This window comes from Meriones unguiculatus, chromosome 14, assembly GCF_030254825.1.
Source record: "Meriones unguiculatus strain TT.TT164.6M chromosome 14, Bangor_MerUng_6.1, whole genome shotgun sequence".
Classification (NCBI taxonomy): domain Eukaryota; kingdom Metazoa; phylum Chordata; class Mammalia; order Rodentia; family Muridae; genus Meriones; species Meriones unguiculatus.
This window is the reverse complement of record NC_083361.1, coordinates 15,379,072-15,398,759: the sequence shown is the minus strand read 5'-3', so window position 1 is coordinate 15,398,759 and position 19,688 is coordinate 15,379,072. Positions and strand designations below refer to the sequence as shown.

General features: G+C 46.9%; 1 protein-coding gene across 1 annotated transcript; it reads left to right on the top strand.

Moving 5' to 3' along the window:
* The first annotated feature begins 4,954 nt into the window (after positions 1-4,954).
* Positions 4,955-19,466, top strand: C14H16orf82 (chromosome 14 C16orf82 homolog). The gene is made up of 3 exons (XM_021660330.1): positions 4,955-5,026; positions 5,121-5,270; positions 18,951-19,466. The coding sequence occupies exons 1-3, from the start codon at positions 4,955-4,957 to the stop codon at positions 19,464-19,466; spliced, it is 738 nt and encodes a 245-aa protein (XP_021516005.1).
* The last annotated feature ends 222 nt before the right edge of the window (positions 19,467-19,688 follow it).

The window sequence follows — 19,688 nt, the reverse complement described above, 5'->3', positions numbered from 1 at the left end:
GGAGGGTGGTGGCTCATTTTCTGAAAGGGAAGGGGGCTTGTTTTCTTATTTTGGCTCAAGTTCCTGATGGGTCTTGACCCATTTCTACCTGTCAGGCCCCTCTGTGCTCCCCAAACAATGCCGCTAGCTGGAAGCAGACACTCCAGGCACGAGCCTGTGGTGGGCGTCTCAGATGCAAACCATGCAGAAAGAGGACTGGAGACAGGGATTCCTCGTGTCGCCTGGTTGCACTGTATCCCATGCTCTGACAGTGTGGCCTGAGGTGTGGAAACAGTGGTGATAACTCAGTCGCTGCTGCACTCGTGCGCCCCCTCCTCCGAGCCTTGGGCGATGCAGGGCTGTGTAGCAAGCTGACTTTGGACAGACTTAAGCTTTGGGATTGTTTAGCACAAGTTCCCAGACATTTGCTCCATACCTCAAGCTGAAGCCAGGCTCCACCCCTAAGGGTCCTGAACTAAACTCCTGGATCTTTCTGAGGCTTGTTGTCCTCATCTGGAAAATGGGAATCAAACATGGCTCTCGTGTCCCATAACTCCACTGTGAAGTCCAAGTGTCCCTGCTGAGGCAGGCGCCCAGAAAGTGTGTTCCTCACTTCTGCTGGCCCTGCCCTGGCCGGCAACCTGTCTCCAAGGTGACTAGACTCTGAAGGTGAGGTTCAGAGGCAGTCCATTTTCTATTTCCCTGACAGCCTATTTCATGGATCACAGAGACAGACACAAGCACAGCTGCTTATCCAACAGAGAAGAGAGCGAATTCATTTCCATTCCTTAATGCCCATTGTGACCTATTCTCGTCGATTTCTCCTTTTTGAGGCTACAGTTCTTTGCTAGGACTTTCAATTTAGCCAAAGACAGAAAACAGGCCCTAATGACAGAATGTCCTGCTGGGAAGGTGCCAGGAGCCCAATGGCTGCCTCGCCAGTAATAAGTCTAAATGAAAGATGTTATGTCACCTCGTCTGAATTAAACAGATGAACTATCATCCTGGACCATTAAAAATGAACCAGTGTCCTGGAAGGCGTCCAAGAGCTCTGTGCCTAGCACCCCCAAAAAGCTCCAGGATCCAGTGGGGTTTTACATCCTCATTTTCTGCCAATAATGCTACGTCTTTGGTAACCCAGAGGGATAATTTGATGAAATGGCTCCTCAAGCTCCTACATAGCGGGACAGCCCACAAGCAGGGGTTTGAGGCCCTGGAGAAGCATGAGGCTCACAGAGCAGACAGCCAAGCAAGTCTGGGGACTGCGAGAGGATAGCTGGCCCCTGGAGATATTTCTCCTCTATATATGATCAGGAATACTCCCCACCTGCACCCCAGAAGCAACTTGTCTCTTTCAAAAGTGGAATTCTGGTCAGTCGGAGCTGCAGGTGCAGTGGCCTGTAGTGTCTGGGCCACTAGCTCCCCACCGCCATCCGCCCTTCCAGGCCACTGTGGTTTCTCCTCAAGAACTGCCACCACTGTGTGCGGGCCTGACCAGGCTCCACCTCTCTGAGAGGCTCTCTGACCTGCGCACCCTCAGCAGGGTCGCTGGAGCGGGGCCGAACCCCAACACCGCCGCACACGGGCCACAGACACAGTTACTCCCGTAAAACGCTTTCTCTGTCAGTCCACCCCAGTGAGCAAATCCAGTTTGCCATCTGCAGCCTACAAGCCAGGGCAGCCAAGCCATCCACGTGGTCAAGGTGTCTCTCCTTATCTGCTCCGCGAATGTTGCGGAAGCTACGGAAGACTGGAGCCTCCCCTAGGCACTGGGGACACAGCGGAGACAGGATGCACGCTTAAAGGCTGAAGGGTGTTGTGACTCAATGCCGAGCAGACCTACATATCTTACAGAGGAAGAAACTGGAGCTGAGACGAATAGATGATTTGCTCAGATGGCACAGCTGGCAAGAGGCGCAGCCTGAATTTAACCCTAAACTCTGCACTGCAGAGTCTGTTGCAAAGCCTGCTGGGAAAAGGGACACCTCGGCCTCCATCTTTCCCCAGGACCTAAGTAAGAGTGCTTTACTTAGTACTCTCGCACTATTTGATCAAACGTGTGTGTGTGTCTCAGGTTGAGGAAAGCCAACCGATGAGTTGGTAAGATCTGCAGAGGCACCTTGGATACACATAGCCTCACTCACATGGGGTGAGCGGCTTTCAGCTTTGCTCAGAACTGTCTGGCTTCATGACTTAAAGATCCATGAAACCTCCCAAGCCACGCTAAATGAAAAAAATTTGGCTGAACCTAAGCGCTCACTCCTTGTGTGTTTGCACCTAGTGGCTGCTCTGCCCGTCAGGGGCACTGCTCTCTCCCCAGTCCCCTGAGGCCCGCTAGTTCAGTACGTGTGTCTTGTCTGAAGCGGACACGGGAGACAGACCCCTTATATCTACCTATGGGAGTTGTAGCATCTCTGGGTCTGGATACCAAATCCAGCAATGGGAGGTAGAGTTTCCTGGGAAGACTTCACATCCCAGGGCCAAAAAAGCATGGCCCTGACCTCTACGAGTCTGTAGCCAGGGTCTTTTTCACACCATCTCTTCAACCTTTCACTCCAGCAGGTCTTGCCTTGGCCTTGAGGCAGTACAACGTGGAGGCAAATTATTGAGTACCTTCTGTATAGCATGACTGACTTCACAGAACCCTCACCACAACCTACAGCAATCAACCCCCCAACCCCCCCCCCCCATTTACAGAGAAGACAACTCTAGCAAGACTGCTCTGGTGTTCTCATGTCTTACTGTTCTGCCCAGTTCTCAAACCCCAAAAGACCAGGAATAAATAGACTCCGCTGTAAATACATGAGGCTCTTTTTATTATAAGTCATCACGTGCTGCAGCTTGGGCTCACATCCCCCACCGCCGAAGCAGTGAGAGCCCAGAGCCCCAAGCCCAGGTTAGTTGGGTGATTTAAAGATTCTGGTCCCTCCCAGCATGCCCAAGGCAGGGGCGATTCCTGTCTGGCAAGCATCTATTAGTCAAAATGCTGCATTTTTAATTGATTGGCTATAGGAAGGTCCCCAAACCATTAATGATCTGTGTCCCTCCCTAGGGGGATGGGCCAGTTTACTAGCAACTGTATCTCTAGTGGGTGGGGAAAGAATGCAGTAAGGCGGGTTCTTCCCCTTAGGGGATTACTGGACCTCACCCAGCTAGTTTGGGCCTTAAACTTTAATAATAACTGCTGATTTTTAATCTTTTGGTCTTTCACTACCACCTTCAGGGACAGAGTCTGAGAATGCCTGAATGCTGCCTGGTAGCTTATGACCCCACCTGTATCTGCCTCCAGACCTCCTCAGATGTCACCCGAGCATGCTCAGGAAAAGCCAGAAGTACAGGCAATCCCTCCATAGGAACAGCAGCAGTGGGTAGCATCAAGGTCAATACAGCATATCCCATATAGTTCCCTGAGGCCCCACAGGACCAGGCTCATGAGGCATATTCTCCCTAAGGTCCCTTCCTGGCTTGCCGGAGCCCGCTGGCAGAGTCGAACAGTACCTGAGTGGGGAGTGAGGAAAAATCACACTTCACACGGGATCAGCTTGAGAGGGCTGTCAGTCTGACTGAAGCAGTGAGGGTTTATTCCAGGGTTCATTATGTTTAGGCAAAGGAAGCAAGTCACATCAATACAAAAAGGAAAAGGTGTGGAAACGCCTAACTTCTTTCCAAAGACTACTTCCCCAGGTGAAAACATAACAAAGCAGCTTAACAAGCAGCTCACCACCCCACAGCCTGAGTCCTGGTGATCCAACTCAGCTCATCAAGCTTGGCCTCAGGTGTGTTGCTTTAGCAAGAGGCCGTTTGCGTCCAGGTGCCGGAGGCTTCTGGGTTACCAGGAGCATCCGGGACTGTCTCTCAGGCTGGCTTTGTCGTAGCTGCGTCCCACAGCTCTCCACACTGCCTTTCCTCATTTCCTGTCTTTCTTGCCATGTCTCGCTCTGTACCTCTTAGGAACACCGCCCAGGCAAACCTTGGTTCCAAGCACTGCTTTTTAGTGAACCAAAACTGAGACCACAGGACAGGAAGCCTGCCCGGAATGACATGACTAATAAATGTCAGTATCTGGAGTTGAACTTAAACTTGTGGCCTCGTACAAGCAAGCTTCCAGTTACCCTGCTGTACGGGCAGACCTTGCGGTCACCCTTAGGTATCATCACACCTTGGCCCTCTGAACTCCTGGAAAGCTCTGTCCCCTTCTCCCTTCCTACCTCCACCTCTGCAGAGAATCCCTAACTGAGAGCATGGAACAGTCACAGCACTCAGGGTATGGGAGGCTGGGGAATGGTGCTTAAAGAGGAATAAAGACATCCTCGATGGCTTGTCACTGCCAAGCCTCCCGCAGCTGCCGCTTCCCCCACCACATCCCTACCATACCCAGCCCTACCCAAGGAAGTTAACTCTGTGACCTCTCAGAACCGAACATCCTGGAATGTCCGTATCTCATGACATCCTGCTCACTCCTGCCATCCCTCCCATCCCCCCTAGTCCCTACGCTGGACCAAATAGAGACTCAGAAGATGAGTCTCAGGGGATGTAGACAAGTGTCCTCTGTGTGCATTAGGGGCAGTTAAAATAGACTGGAGCTTCATATATGTCGGGGCACGTTCTCAGAAAGCCTGGGGGGGCGGGGGCACGGTGGGGAGGGGACACAGGCAAGGAGGGAAGGAGGGGTGGAACCTTCCTCAGTGGATGAGAAAATGGCAACATTCATAAATAGAATACAGCAGTGAACGTGAGCTTGAGACGCATCAGTTACATCCCCCACGGATTTGGCGGTGCCCTTTCACACTTCAGCTACAAAGACGTGCATGAAAATGCTGAGCATCGCATTCGGGGTAGCCACCACGGAGACACACGATGCGGAGGGGTAAACAGATTTGGAGTATGTGTCACATTTCCACGGCTGTGACAAAATGCCCAGAAAGCGTACTTTCGGAGGGAAAAGGGCTTCTTCGGCTCAGGGTTTCAGAGCACGATGCCGCCGCTTCGGGCCTGTTGCTGCACTGAACACCAGGGCGAGAGCATGCGGAAGAGACCCGTTCACCCCGTAGCAGCCAGAAAGGAAAGACAGAAGGGCTAAGTCCCAACAGCCCCTCCAAACCCACGCCTCCAACGTGACCCCCCTAATGGTCTCCCACCAGGCCCAGCTCCTTATGACTCTACCAATCTCCCAGTGGCACCAAGTGGCAAGGCAGGCTGACAACCAAGCCTTCGACGCGTGGGCCTCTAGAGACACCGAGATTGCAAACCACACCAAGGTGTATCAGAATGCCCTTCCCTGGACCCTGGGCGTGAGTACATAGCTCTTCATAGTATTCCTTTTTACTCCCACAATTCACTAAGAAGTGAAAAATGGAGCAGGGACCTCGGTCAGTCCAGAATCCACTTGCTGGTCCTTCAGTGTCAAGCAGACCTGAAAGGCAACCACTGCTGTAACAGCAAGAAGGCGCTTGCTCGCCTAGGACTAGGCACCCTGTAGCCCCATCAAGTTAGTGAGGAACATGGAGTGCACTGGAGAATCTGGTGGCGAGTGCTTTGTCATCTTGACACAATAGAGTTATTTGGGAAGAGGCAAAATGGTCCCACCAGACTGGCCTGTAGGCAAGTCTGTGGGGTATTTTCTTGATTAATGATTGGTGTGGGAGGGTACAGCCATTGCGGATGATGCCATCCCTGGGAAGGTGGTCCTAGCTATTATAAGAATGCAGGCTGAGCAGGTCATGGGGAACAAACCAGTAAGTAATGTCCCTCCATGGCCTCTGCTTCAGTTCCTGCCTCCGGGTTCCTGCCTTGAGTTCCTGCCCTCACTTCCTTTGATGGTAAGACTGTAGTGTGGAAATATAAGCTGAAATAAACTCTTTCCTCCCAAGGTTGCTTTTGCTGTTGGTGTTTTGTTTTTTGTTTTTTTTTTTTTTTCATGACAGTTATCCAAAGTAAGGCACAGACAGAGTAGAACTATCAGATGTGTGGCTTTGATCTCTGCCTATTGTTTATCTTTCAAAATGGAGAAGCCAATCACAGCACCTCATAAGGCTATTTGAGGAGTAAACAAGGAAGTGCAAAGAAGGAATATACAGTGGCTGCCACAAAGCCAGCTCTCCAAGCCGTGATGGACCTCCAGCTGTGAGGCTGGCTTACAATCCAGTGTTTTTTAGCTAATCTCACTCCCGCTTTCTGTTTATCATGGTACAATTAGATCTTCACGAATCCACACATAAACTAGACATTTAGGCACTCTCATTCTATGCCCAGATGCATGCCAGTGAGCTGGGCTCCAGTCCAGGGAAGTCAAGCTTCTTACCCACTATCAATGGACTGTCTTCCCTGATCCTCAACTTCATTACTGTAGGTTCACAATCAAGCGTTTTCTTTTCCCTTAGTGCCTCCGTCTCTAGTCTCTCAAGCCTTTGTATTATCATAGCTGTTTTTTCTTGTTGTACAGTGATTTTCTTTTCAACCTTTTTTGAGAGGAAAAATATAAAGATTGCAATTGACAGTAGAGAGGGGTTTGCTCTGGTGGTCATGATTGCAATTGCATTGAGTGCTGCAATGTCTTTTTCAAGTAACTTTTTTTTTAATGTTTTATTTGCTCATTATTTATATAGTGTTCTGCCTGCATGTGTGCCTGCATGCTAGAAGAGGGCATTATAGATGGTTGTGACCACCGCGTGGTCACTAGGGATTGAACTTGGGACCTTTAGAAAGAACAGCATGTTCTTAACCTCTATCCCTCCAGCCTCAAGTAACGTTTTTAATCCCCTCAACTCCTACCCTTGTTCTTAAGGAATCTGAGATGGGGTTTCCCGACTTAATGTGGGAAAAGCCTGTCTATATAACTAAAATTGTCTTTTGGGGTGGCTTACTGTGATTCACTGTCTCAGCAGAGGCCACTCAGCAAGGAACTGTGTTGTTCCTTGCTCTGGGCTCAAGGCTCCTGCTGCTCTGAGGTCTCCAGGTCTCTGTGGGCATCCAGCAGAACTCTAAGAACTGAATCTTCCCTCTGGAGATGATCTCGGGGGGATTTCTCCGCTGCAGCTTTCCGTCAGCTGTCTCCTAGCCTCTGTGGCATGTCTGTCACATGTCCTCTGCTTCTACTATGTTTGTGGGCTTTCTTCTTCAGTAACATTGGGTTTTGTTACCAACCACACTGAGCACCACATCGTCATGCATGGAGAAGGTATTCATATACCTCTCTACCACACCGAAAGTGCCGAAGGAAAGAAAAAAGATGGAGATCAAAGCAGGAGGGGGACGGGAGCCAGAGAGAGGGGGAAATGAAGTAATAGTTCAAAGGCAATATATACATGTACCGAACTGTCAAAAATAAAACATTTCATGTTTGTATGCATAGACACTCACACTCACTCCTGTACACAGACTTCCATGTCCATACACATGGTTGTGTGCTATTTATATTCTCACACACATACACACGTACACTCCGCGTTAAAGCAGAAGGTTCCAAGAGGGTTAGAGCACCATGTGGTAGAACCTGAAGGAGCATGCTAGTCCTGACCGCTGTGTCAAGCACATCACCCCGAGGGGCTGTATCCTAGTTACCACTCATTCTCCATGTGTAGGAGCTGAGGTTTGGGGAAGTTAAGTAGATCCTGCCATGTCACCTCAGTGGTGGTCACAGGTTTTGGAACACAGCATGCCAGAGTCCCACCATGTCTGCCTCTGCTATCCTGGCCCAAGACACCTCATGCCCAAGACTACAGTATCAGCCACTCTGGACACCCAGCTATCCTGGCCTCAAAATTATCATGCCACCTTTGCCCAGCTCCTGCCCCCTTACCCTGACCCTACAGACTGTCCTTCACAGGGCATCCTGAGCCAGATCTTCTGCTAAGTTCCAGCAGCTCCCAGGGCACTCAGAAGAAATTTCAAAGCCCTTCCAGAACATATCGCCACCCTCCTTGTGGTTTCCATATGACCTCCACACTTGCTTGTTTTGATTGGAGGAATGGATGTATGCATTTACACACACTCGCACACTCATACACACACCATTCTTCTTTAACGATTTGTAGTTAAGGTTACAGATGGGGCATAGCCCAATTCTTTTTTCTTTTTATTTTTTATATTAATTATACTTTATTCACTTTGTATTCCAGCTGCAACTCATTCCTTCCCAATCCCACCATCTGTCCCTCACCACTTCCCATGCCCCTCTCCAAATCCACTGATAGGGGAGGTCCCCCTCCCCTTCCATCTGACCCTAGCTTATCAATTCTCTTCAGGGCTGTCTGTGTTATCCTCCTCTGTGGCCTGGTAAGGCTGCTCCCCCCTCAGGGAGAGGTGATCAAATAGCCAGTCACTGAGTTCATGTCAGAGACAGTCCCTGTTTCCCTCACCAGGGAACCCATTTGGATACCAAGCTGTCATGGGCTACATCTGAGCAGAGGTTCTAGGTTATATCCATGAATGGTCCTTGGCAGGAGTATCAGTCTCAGAAAAGGCCCCTGGGCCCAGATCCTTTGGTTCTGTTGCTTTCCTTGTGAGCTCCTGTCCTCTCCAGGTGTTATTATCTCCCTTTTTTTTTTTAAAGATTCCCTGCACTCTGCCTAAAGTTTGGTTATGAGTCTCAGCATCTGCCCTGATACACTGCTGGGTAGAGTCTTTCAGAGGCCTTCTGTGGTAGGCGCCTGTCTTGTTCCCTGTTTTCTCCTTCTTCCAATGTCCATCCCATTTGTCTTTCTGAGTGAGGATTGATCATCTTACCCAGGATCCTCCTCCTTGCTTAGCTTCTTTAGGTGTGTAGATTTTAGTATGTTTATCCTATATTATATGTCTAATATCCACTTATAAGTGAGTGTATACCATGAGTGTCTTTCTGCTTCTGAGATATCTCACTCAGGATGATCTTTTTTAGATCCCACCATTTGCCTGCAAATTTCATGATTTTCTTGTTTTTAATTGCTGAGTAGTATTCCATTGTGTTAAATGTACCACAATTTCTGTATCCATTCCTCAATTGAGGGACATCTAGGTTGTTTCCAGGTTCTGGCTATTATGAATAAAGTTGCTATGAACATGGTTGAGCAAATATCCTTGTTGTGTACTTGAGCATATTTTGGATATATGCCAAGGAGTAATATAGCTGGATCTTCAGGAACCACTATTCCTAAATGTCTGAGAACGTACCAGATTGATTTCCAATGTGGTTGTACAAGTTTACATTCCCACCAGCAATGGAGGAGGATTCCCCTTTTTCAACATCCTCTCCAGCATGTATTTTCACTTGAGTTTTTGATCTTAGCCATTCTGATGGGTGTAAGGTGAAATCTCAGGGTCATTTTGATTTGTATTTCCCTGATGACTAAGTATGTTGAGCATTTCTTTAAGTGTTTCTCTGCCATTCTATATTCCTCTACAGAAAATTCTCTATTTAGCTCTGTACCCCATTTTTTAATTGAATTACTTGATTTGTTGCTTTTTAACTTCTTTGGTTCTTTATATATTCTGGATATTAGCCCTCTGTCAGATAAAGGGTTGGTGAAGATCCTTTCCCAGTCTGTAGGTTGTCATTTTGTTCTGACAACAGTATCCTTTGCTTTACAGAAGCTTTCAGTTTCATGAGGTCCCATTTATTGATTGTTGATCTTAGAGGCTGTGCTGTTGATATTCTGTTCAGGAAGTTGTCTCCTGTGCCAGGGTGGTTCAATATATGGAAATCCAGCAATGTAATCCACCATATAAACAAACTGAAGGAGAAAAACCACATGATCATCTCCTTAGATGCTGAAAAAGCATTTGACAAAATCCAACACACATTCATGTTTAAAGTCTTGGAGAGATCAGAGGTACACAGCACTGACCTAAACATAATAAAGGCATATACATATACACATATATATGTGTGTGTGTAAAAACTAAACTAAAGTCCAAGTGGATCAAAGATGTCAACACAAAACCAGACACACTAAATCTATTAGAAGAAAAAGTAGGGAAGAACCTAGAACTCATAGCCCAATTCTTGATTAAACAGATTTAATCATAAACAAAAATAAACCTAGTTTGACTTTCTACAAGATGGATTTTGAGCCTATGATGGAGGCAGACTGGTTTATCAGTCCACTATGTCCCTTATGCTGAGCTTCACAACTAAAAACACCAAGTGCCTCTATCTCCCAGACCCTCATAGGGGACATAGGGCTAAAAGTCAGTCCACTAGAAGACACCCCAACCTTCTTTCCCTGGGAAGATCATTGTTTCTGAACAAAAGGATGCCCCCGTCCAGAATGTGAAAGCTGAATGGCTCCCTAAAACAACACAGGGATTGTCAACAAAGATGACATTGGCAATTAGCAGTGAAAGTGTTGATGGCTATCAAGACGTGGGATGTTCCTCTTCAAGGAGCACCATTCTTCTGCCCATGATGCAAGCCAGCCTGCTCCAAACTAGTGGGGCCATCCATCTCTCATAGGTTAAGGCCAGAGTTTCTTCTGTTGAAAGCAAGCGTGTAACAGTAGCGCACTTGGAGTTGTACATACAAATTTGTGTCATTGCCAACACCTTTAAAACCTACTTATCTGACCCGAACATGGGGCCCTGGATACGGGGGAGTAAGGCCATCGAAGAAGTGAAAAGAAAAACTGGGACACAGGACTATCCCGGGAAATTAGAATTTACAAAAAGCTCAGCAAACACCCTGGTACTGTTTTTACTATAAGGTTACTCAGTCAGTTACAAATAAAACAGTGGGAATAGGGCCAAATCCGGTTCTGGCTCCAGTTCTAAAACCTCTACCAGAACCTACCACCCTACCACGGGGCATGCTTTCCCCAGGTTTAATACCTGTTCCTATAGTAACTCCCATATCAGATAAGTCCACTGAGGATTCTCTTTTAGAACTTGGACAGCATACTTTTCTTACCCTTAGTGAATCTAGAACTGATTTAACAGACTCCTGTTGGCTTTGCTATAATGCAAAACCTCCCTACTATGAAGGAATTGCTGTTTTAGATAGTTTTTCTATTTCATTAGATCATAGCTCATGTAGATGGCTGCAGACCACTCAACTTCGCCTAACCCTACAGTCCGTCCAAGGACAGGAAACATGTATTGGTAAAGTTCCTGCTTCACATAAACATCTATGTAATAAAACCTTTAAGAGTATAAATGCCTCAGGAACGGGACAATAAGTAATTCCTCCAAACAATACATTGTTCCGATGGCCTCGCCTCCTGCTTTTCTGTGCATTTGTTTTATGATTCTTACAGTGTCTTAGTGCAATTAGTGCCAAGATTAACGTATTATTCCTCTGATCAGTTTTCTCATCTTTGGGACCCAAAGTGGGAACAAGCTTTGCTACGCCCTAAAAGAGAACCAGTTACTGCAGTTACAGTGGCTGTTCTCCTAGGCTTGGGCCTAGCTGGAGCTGGAACAGGAATTTCTTCTTTAGTTTTGCAGAATAGATGTTATGATCAGCTGATCTAGATATTGAAAGAATGGAAACTGCTATCTCCCACTTACAAAAATCTTTAACCTCTTTTTCAGAAGTAATGTTACCAAATAGAAGAGGACTAGACCTTTTGTTTGCTCAGCAGGGAGGACTCTGTGCTGCCCTAAAAGAGGAATGCTGTTTCTACATAGATCATTCAGGAGTAGTAAAGGATTCCATGAAAAAGGTCAGGGAAGGCTTAGTACCCTCTTTCTCTCCATTTTAGGACCCCTGACAGGCTTGCTGATTTTGCCCTTGCCCAAAAAAAAGATGGACATATCCTAACTCTGACTCAAAACATCTGAGGGAACAAGAGCAGGGGTGGTTTCAGACTTGGTTCGTGGCTTAGTACCCTCTTTCTCTCCATTTTAGGACCCCTGACAGGCTTGCTTATTTTGCTTTCCCTCGGTCCAATACTGTTTAATAAGCTCATGGCTTTCCTTAAGCAGCAAATTGATGCCATTAAGGCAAAACACATACAGGTCCATTAACACAGGCTGGAAATGGCAGATGAAGGCCTCTTTGAGACCTCTCTTACAGAATACTGACTATCCCAGTGAGCTGAACCTGTTAGCCAGTGACGGGTAAGAGAATCCACAGTGGTCTTTTTCACCACCCTTGCATCCTAAGACAGGAGCCCAGCCAATAGCTGGTGATGCATCCAATGACAGGCCAGCAAGGGTTAAAGATCCAGGATTCCAACCTAAGGGCACGGTTCCCTTCGGATCACAACCTTGAAAAACTAAAAAAAGGAGGGACTTGTGTGGAGCCATAAAATGGCTGCTTGATTCTAGCCTTCTTGGAATCCATGATGCACAGTGTGCCCAGCAGGACATGGTGATTTTTCACCCCTGGACCACAGGTGTTCTTTGTTCTTTAGATGTGTGCTCAGCCATTTAGATTTGGCAGGTATCCGCATGAGAACTTGCCTCCCGCTTTCAGAATTTTCTTGAGAAAATCCTGCTCTGCGATTTTCACTAAAACTAGTTCTTCCCCCCGAATTGCCCATTCTTACTCTTTGTAAGCTGTAACTTAAAGAACAATAAACGGAGACTTGATCAAAATTTTGTCTTATCTCCATTCCTCATGTCTCTTGTCCCATCCCATTCTCACCCCCTCTCTCAGGGTCTCGTTTGACTCACCTGTGGGCCGGGTCACTTCTCTATCAACGACTATGGTTAGAACCCAACTCTATGAATGTAGTCCCTTTCTTCCGAGGCCGCTACGAAGCACTGATGGGCCATACCCAGTTGCACCCTCTCTCCCCTCACATCATCCAAAAGAGCCAAGCTCCTCCTCCTCAGAACAGACCCTTCCAGACAGCAAAGCCCTAAATGAAGAAGTGTCACAGGTAAGAGAAGTGACCACAGCACCTCACGTACTAGTGAGTCACATTGTTGTTCTAGACACCACTGATTCAGAGGTGTTCATGGGACTCTTCAAGCACCTCTCCAGCCTGAGCTTCAGAAGAATATAGCTCCTTAGTCTAGTTTGGCCATGTCAGCAGGTCACCTTCCCACGACACAGTACCTCCCATCCCTCCTTACTTCACTACAAGGGACCTTTCTCAGTCAGCATTACTAATTGCTGTGATGAAACATCATGACCAAAAGCAACTTGGGAAAGAAAGGGTTTATTTGGCTTACATATCCTGAATCACAGTCCACTGAGGGAAGAGCCAGGGAGCAACTCAAGCCGGGCAAAAATCTAGAGGCAGGAGCTGATGGAGAGGCCATGGAGGAATGCTGCTTACGGGCTTGCTCTTCACGGCTTAATCAGCCTGCTTTGTTGTATAACCCAGGACCATCTGCCCAGGGCAAGCTCCAGCCACAGTGAGCTGTGCCTCCCCACATTAAGCACAATTTTCCCACACCTGGATCTTGTGGAGGCATTTTTCCAAACTGGAGTTTCCTCCTTCAGATGACTACAGCTTGTGTCAAGTTGACACAAAACTAGCCAGCACAGAACCTTAAAAGAGCAAAGCTTCTCTCTGTACAGTCTGAGGACTTTACTTCAGACCCTGCCCATGCTGCCTTCTGGGAAAATACTGTCCTCACCTGAAGAAGGACCCATTGTCATCTCTCTCTCTCTCAAGCCCCATTCCTCCCTGTGGTGGTTTGAACAGGTATGGTGTAAATGTTGTTTTTATTTCCTCTGATGAGGGGATAAGAGGACCCATACCCAAGCTTTACAACCACATGGCTTTGGCTGAGCCCAGAATGTAATGTTTATCTGTAGGCCTAGGCCTGAAAGCTTCTTGCCTCTACACAATATAATCTTGTGCAAGCCTGAAATTTGAAGGCTTTGGCTTCCAGCCTCTGTCTGCTAACATACGCCCAGAATGTTTTCAGTCTCTGAGAGTTATTACTAAATAAGCTTACCTTTCTAGTTCCTTCTGAACTCTGGCTGGCTGGTTTAACTCAGCTGTTCTGGCTCAAAACTCCTCTCCAAGCTGACTGATTCAAACTGGCTTCTGTCCCCTTCTCACTGAATTGCTCTGCTTGGAAAAACTGCCTCTGAATTCAATGAACTGAACTACATTAATTCAACTGCACTCAACAGAACTGCATGGAACTCACCAAACTGTACTATACTCTAAAATTCCACTGTACTGTCTCCAGAAACTTCTCTTTCTTCTCTCTCTCTCTCTCTCTCTCTCTCTCTCTCTCATGTGTGTGTGTGTGTGTGTGTGTGCGTGCACGCTCTACTCTTAAGTAGCTTTCCTTTCTTGTCTATTCTCATGAGAATTGGACATATCCTATCTCTGACTCAGTCTGTCAAATCTTTCTCTGATTCTTCATTTTGTCTGCCCCTCAATTAGGCATCATTGTTTGGGATTAAAGGAATATCTTGTCTATATGCTATCCAGAGGGATTAAGGGTATATATTCTAGTCAAAGAGATTAAAAGTGTGTATTAAGGGCATGTTTGTATTCCAGCCTGGTCACATGGACCTAGGTCTTTGGACATGATCCCTTGTCAGAGCAGCCATGTTGCTATATTAAAATTCCTCTATAGTATAGCCCCCATATACTTATGTGTTTGGATGCTTGGCCCATAGGGAGTGCCACCATTAGGAGGCAAGGTTTTGTTGGAGTAGGTGTGGCCTTGTTGGAGGATATATGGAACTGTCAGGGTGGGATTTGAGGTCTCCTGTGTTCAAGCTACCTCCAGTGACTCGGTCTCTTTGTACTGCCTTGGGATCAAGATGTAGACCTCTCACTCAGCTCCTCTGCTAGCACCAAGTCTACCTGAATGCTGCCATGCTTCTCACCATGATGATAATGAAACTGTAAGCCATTTCCAATTAAATGTTTTCCTTTATAAGAGCTGTCTTGGTCATGGTGTCTCTTCATAGCAATAAAACCCTAACTAAGGCAGAAGTTGGTACCAGGGTCTAGGATATTGCAACGATAGGCCTGACCATGTTTTTGTTTGGAGGAATGTGGGCTTTGGGATGATGGATTATAAAAGCAGATGAAAGCTTTAAGTGGGGCTTAATGGGCCATTCTATTGGAACATACAAGACTGTGGTGCAGAGGGTGATGAACTGTGGGACTAGTCTCAAGAGGTTCCAGAGGAGAAGAATTGTATTATGTTGCCTAGAGATCTTTCATGTGATATTTTGGTGAAGAATGTGGCTGCTTTTTTTTGCCCTTGCCCAAAGATTCTGTCTGAGGCTAAAGGTGATGAGATTTAGCTTAATTGCGTTGGCAAAGGAAATCTCAAAACAGCCTAATATAGACTCTGTTCTGCGGTTCACTCTTACGAAGAGAGTTTTAATCAAACATAGCAAGCAAGGAAAGGAAAGTACAAAGTGTATGATTCAAGGATTAAAGGGGTATCAGGAAGTAGAATGGAGCTAAATCTTGTGTTCAAGAACATAAACAAATTAAAGATATTAAATGAAATTAAGTGAGTGATGACCTTCGGACAAGATCCCACCCAGCTTCCAGTTGTGAAAAGGAACTAAAGAAAACCTTAGGTCCAGATGTGGTGGTACACGCCTTTAATCTCAGTACTCAGGACATAGAGGCACGGAGTTCAAGGTCAGTCTACACAGCAAATTCTAGGACAGCCAAGCTTAACAGTGAAATAGCTGACACAGAAAGCTATGAGGAAGGAATGGAACCAGCCCAAGAGAAAGGGGTGTGTTGCAGTCAACAAAGCTAAAAGGAGTTGGAGATCTGAAGAGTATTTTGACATCAGATATGGAAATGCAGAGTTTGGAGTTTGCCCAGCTGGTTTTCAGTCTTGCTTTGGTCTAGTATTTCCCTACTATGCTCCCTTCCCTACATTTTGGAATGATAATGTATATTCTATGCCATTATATGTTGGAAGCATATGATCTGTTTTATATTTTGATTTTATAGGGTATTACAACAGTTAAGAGATTACATGAATCTCAGAAGATGTTGTTTTTAAAAAAATCTCAATCGTTCAATTTTACCATTAAAGACTAGGAAGCCAGATGCTGGGGTGAAAGCCTGCTAGCTCAGAGAGACAGAGAAAGCACCCAGCTGACCTTCCTCGTCAGCCTATGTCCCAGAAGAAAAAGGAAGTTGTTCTTCCCCATGCTGTCTCAAAAACCCTCCAACTGACTGTTTTTCCTCTTCTACTTCCTGTGCATCTTCTTATTCATCCTCCTGACTTCCTCTTACGCTTTATGTTTTTTACCTGTGTTCACTTCCTGTCAACTGTTTACTTGCTCCTCCTCTTGACCTAGGATTGACTTTATTTAATCCCCTTTTCTTTTTTTTTTTTTTTTGATTAAAGGTGTGTGCTAGAGCTGAGCCACACAAGTAGAAACAGGTTTCTCCAGTTAAAAAAAAAAAAAAAACAAAACAAAACACAATTTTAGGGTTCACCGTTTTATCAAATATCCTGTAACAAGAAGAGACTTTGGATTTTAAACATTGTCAAGGCTATAATAGATTATGGGAACTTTTGAAGTTGGGCTAAGTACATTGTGCATTGTGTTAAGTCTACAAGCCTATAGGGGCCAGGGAGTGGAATGTGGTAGTTTGAATAGGTTTGGTTTGTCCCCCCATAGACTCATGTATTTGAATGTTTAGCCCATAGGGAGTGGCATCATTAGCAGGTGTGGCCTTGTTGGAGTAGCGTGGCTTCATTGGAGGAAGGGTGTCACTGCGGGGGAGGGCTTTTGCTCCGTCTACCTCAGTGACTCAATCTCCTTCCTCCGCCTTCCGATCAAGACTAGAACTCCGAGCTCAAGTTAAGATACTCCACAACACCTACCAGCTATTTCAATTCTTGTATTTCTAATCATTTCCTCGGAAAAGATCCGCAAGTGTCCACCAATAACCATCCCCCTGGGTATGTCTTGATAGCAAGCGCTGTCTCCTAAGAGCTGTTACACTCCTGGGCCAACTGGCCACAAATAACAATGCATGATCCATGGTGCCACGCAAATACGGATTAGGAAGAGGTGTAAAGAATGCCAGGGCCTCTAGAAACTCCTCTTGGGTAGTCAAGAGAGACATCTTGGAAAGGGAAAGTCTAAACCCAGGAGGAAAGGGGGCCCAAAGAAAACCTAGGGGAGATAGAGACAGCCAGCGCATATGCCCTGAAGCGGGGAAGGGCTCCAAATAAGGAAAAGTGGTATAGCTGGGTGGTATAGTTCTGTTTTTAGTGGGGTTTTTTGTTGTTGTTGTTGTTGCTTTTAAGGACTGGCTGATTTCTACAGTGGCTGGGCTAATTTGCATCGTGAAGTGAAAGTGGTCACTTGTCCTGCCTGTAACCCTTCTCCCTTTAGGAGCTTTGCTATTTGAAGCACCTGTTTGGAGGAGGAGGGGAACATGGCTCTTTTTTGGTGTTGTGAGGGGAGAGAGGTTTCAGCTGGGAGGTCAGCTCTTCGTGTGGTGTTGGAATCAAGCCCAGGGATTCACACCAGGCAAACATTCTACTGAGATACCCCCCCCCCGTATTTATAAGGGTTCCCTTGTCCCTCTTATCTTCAGCAGCATGTTCTTTCCTTTGTGATAGCCATTCTGACTAGAGTGACATGTAATTTCAGCATACTTTAACATACCACATAGGCACCTACACATTTGTGTTTACTTCAGCACTACCTACGACAGCCGAGTTATGGAATCAGCCTGGGTGGCCATCAAGGGATATGGAGATAAAGATATTGGTATATATGCACAGCGGAGTTCAAGCAATAAAGAGTGAAGCTGGATTGTTCGCATCCAGAGAACATCATAGGAAACAAAATCAGGCAAACTCAGAAAGACAAAGCCCCTATTTTAAATACTCTCATTTGTCAATCCTAGACTTGAAAGATACATAAAACTCTTTATGTATGCCTATGTGTGTGCATTTGTGTATGTGTATGCATATATATGTGTGTATGTGTGTGTGTATTCATATACATTATGTATGTGAAAGTAGAGGAGGAACTGAGGGAAGGAAGGATACTAGCAGGAGTAGAGCAGTGAAAAGAGGGGAAGAGAGGGAGTGAACATGGTCAAAATATGACCTACTTGAAATAAAACCCAACACAGCATGCACTCTATAATACCAATAAAGACTACATATGTGTACATATGTTTATATGTATATGTGTGGGTATTTGATAGAGTATATGTGCACACATGTGTGGGAAAGAGAGTCCAAAAGAGGACATCAAGCGTGCTCTATAACTGCACCTCAGAGGCAGGATCTCTCACTGAACTTGAAGCTAGAGCGGTGCATACGCAACCACAGCTATCCTTCTGTCTTCACACCCCTACATCACTGGGGTTACAGGCTCCTCATGGCCACACCTATCATTTCACTCAAGCCCTCATTCTTGCACAAAACTGCTTTTAGCCACTGAGTCATCTCTTCAGACCGAAGAATTTTCAAGGAGAAAGGAAGTGGCTGGTGTGACTGGACATGTGAGGACACGTAAGAAATGGCTGTACTAAGGCCAAGAGATCCTGACTCTGCAGGACCTTGAAGATCTGGCAAGGAGTCGGGGCTCAACCTGACTGGATTCTCTACAGTCCTTAAGCAAGGACACGGGGGCTTGCAAAGCAGGCCCTAAACCCCTCGGGAAACAGTTCCTGCACACTGGATGGCCTTCTCAACAGAGAAACACCTAATTAGTGAAGGGTACCTTAAGTGTACCCGTGTCTGTGTTTCCGTGGAGGAAACCACCCTAGTACCAGCACAAGCCCTTTGGACTGTGGGTGTGAAGGGCATAAAGAGGAAAAGGACAAAGCCCCCAAGAGTCCTCCCTGCCTCTGTGTACTGGCTGCTCTGGTGGCCTGGAACCTTTGGAAACAATGAAACAAATCCTCCATCCTTCAGCTTAAGTGTCTTCTGTTACAATGACTAGCTATGGCCACAGGCTCCTTTTCTGCCCAGGCTGATCACTGTCCCTGAAGTGACTGACTGGTGTCTGAGAGGCATTGTCCCCCCTCTCGCCCTGCCCCGCCTCACAGGTGCCGTCACCATGGGAACCAAGCTGGCCAATGGGAACAAACGCTAACAAACCACCTCCCCCACCCACCCCCCAGACAGGCCACAAGCCACAATTCAGAGGCCTCCAGGGTCCCCTCCTGGATAAACCAATCCCACTGCCCTCTGCCAGCAAGGCAGAAAAAGAGGGGTTTTCTGTCTGGAATGCTCAAGAGCAAAGGGCAAGCTCATCATTGCCCCGTTTAGATCGCCAGCCACTTGTGGGGTCCTGCCATGCCTCAACTATTCAGAAGCCCCTAACGATAGTCTACAGCACCTTGGGAACACCCCACAGCATTGAGAGCCTCAAGAAGAGCACACAGTACCACGAGCCAGAGGCATGCAGTATCTCCACCCTGTCGACCAGCGGCTATGTGGCCGATGAAGAGAGCAGCAAGACCAGCCTGATTAACAGCAAGAAAAGAGTGAAACCGACTAAGCGGATCACTCCCCAGGGGGGCAGCAACCAGAGCAGCAGACTCTTCACCACCTCCCCTCCCGGCGGCGGCCCGTTAAAGATCCAAAGACAGACCAGCAGAGGCCAGAGCACCCAGCAGGCTGGAGGGGAAGAGTGAGGCCAGCCTGCCGGAGAGCAGAGCCAGCAGCCTGAGTAGCATCAGCTTCCTCAGTCCAGGCAGCAGCTTCCTGTCCTACCAGGTGAGCAGCGGGCTGCTCAGCCCCACCAGCAGCGGGCCCTCCAGCAAGGCCAACAGCAGCCAGAACATCAGGGAGGACTGCAGTGAACAGAGGAAGCCAAGAAGCAACACCAATCTCCAGGAGGACAAGCCCACAGACAC

What these genes read in the sequence shown, in the direction of transcription:
- C14H16orf82 (XM_021660330.1), top strand. Translation starts at nt 4,955, where the DNA reads ATGCCGCCGCTTCGGGCCTGTTGCTGCACTGAACACCAGGGCGAGAGC. An exon ending in GGAAGAGACCCGTTCACCCC is followed by an intron (nt 5,027 to 5,120) that starts GTAGCAGCCAGA and finishes GTCTCCCACCAG; the next exon opens with GCCCAGCTCCTTATGACTCT. An exon ending in CCCTTCCCTGGACCCTGGGC is followed by an intron (nt 5,271 to 18,950) that starts GTGAGTACATAG and finishes CCCACCCCCCAG; the next exon opens with ACAGGCCACAAGCCACAATT.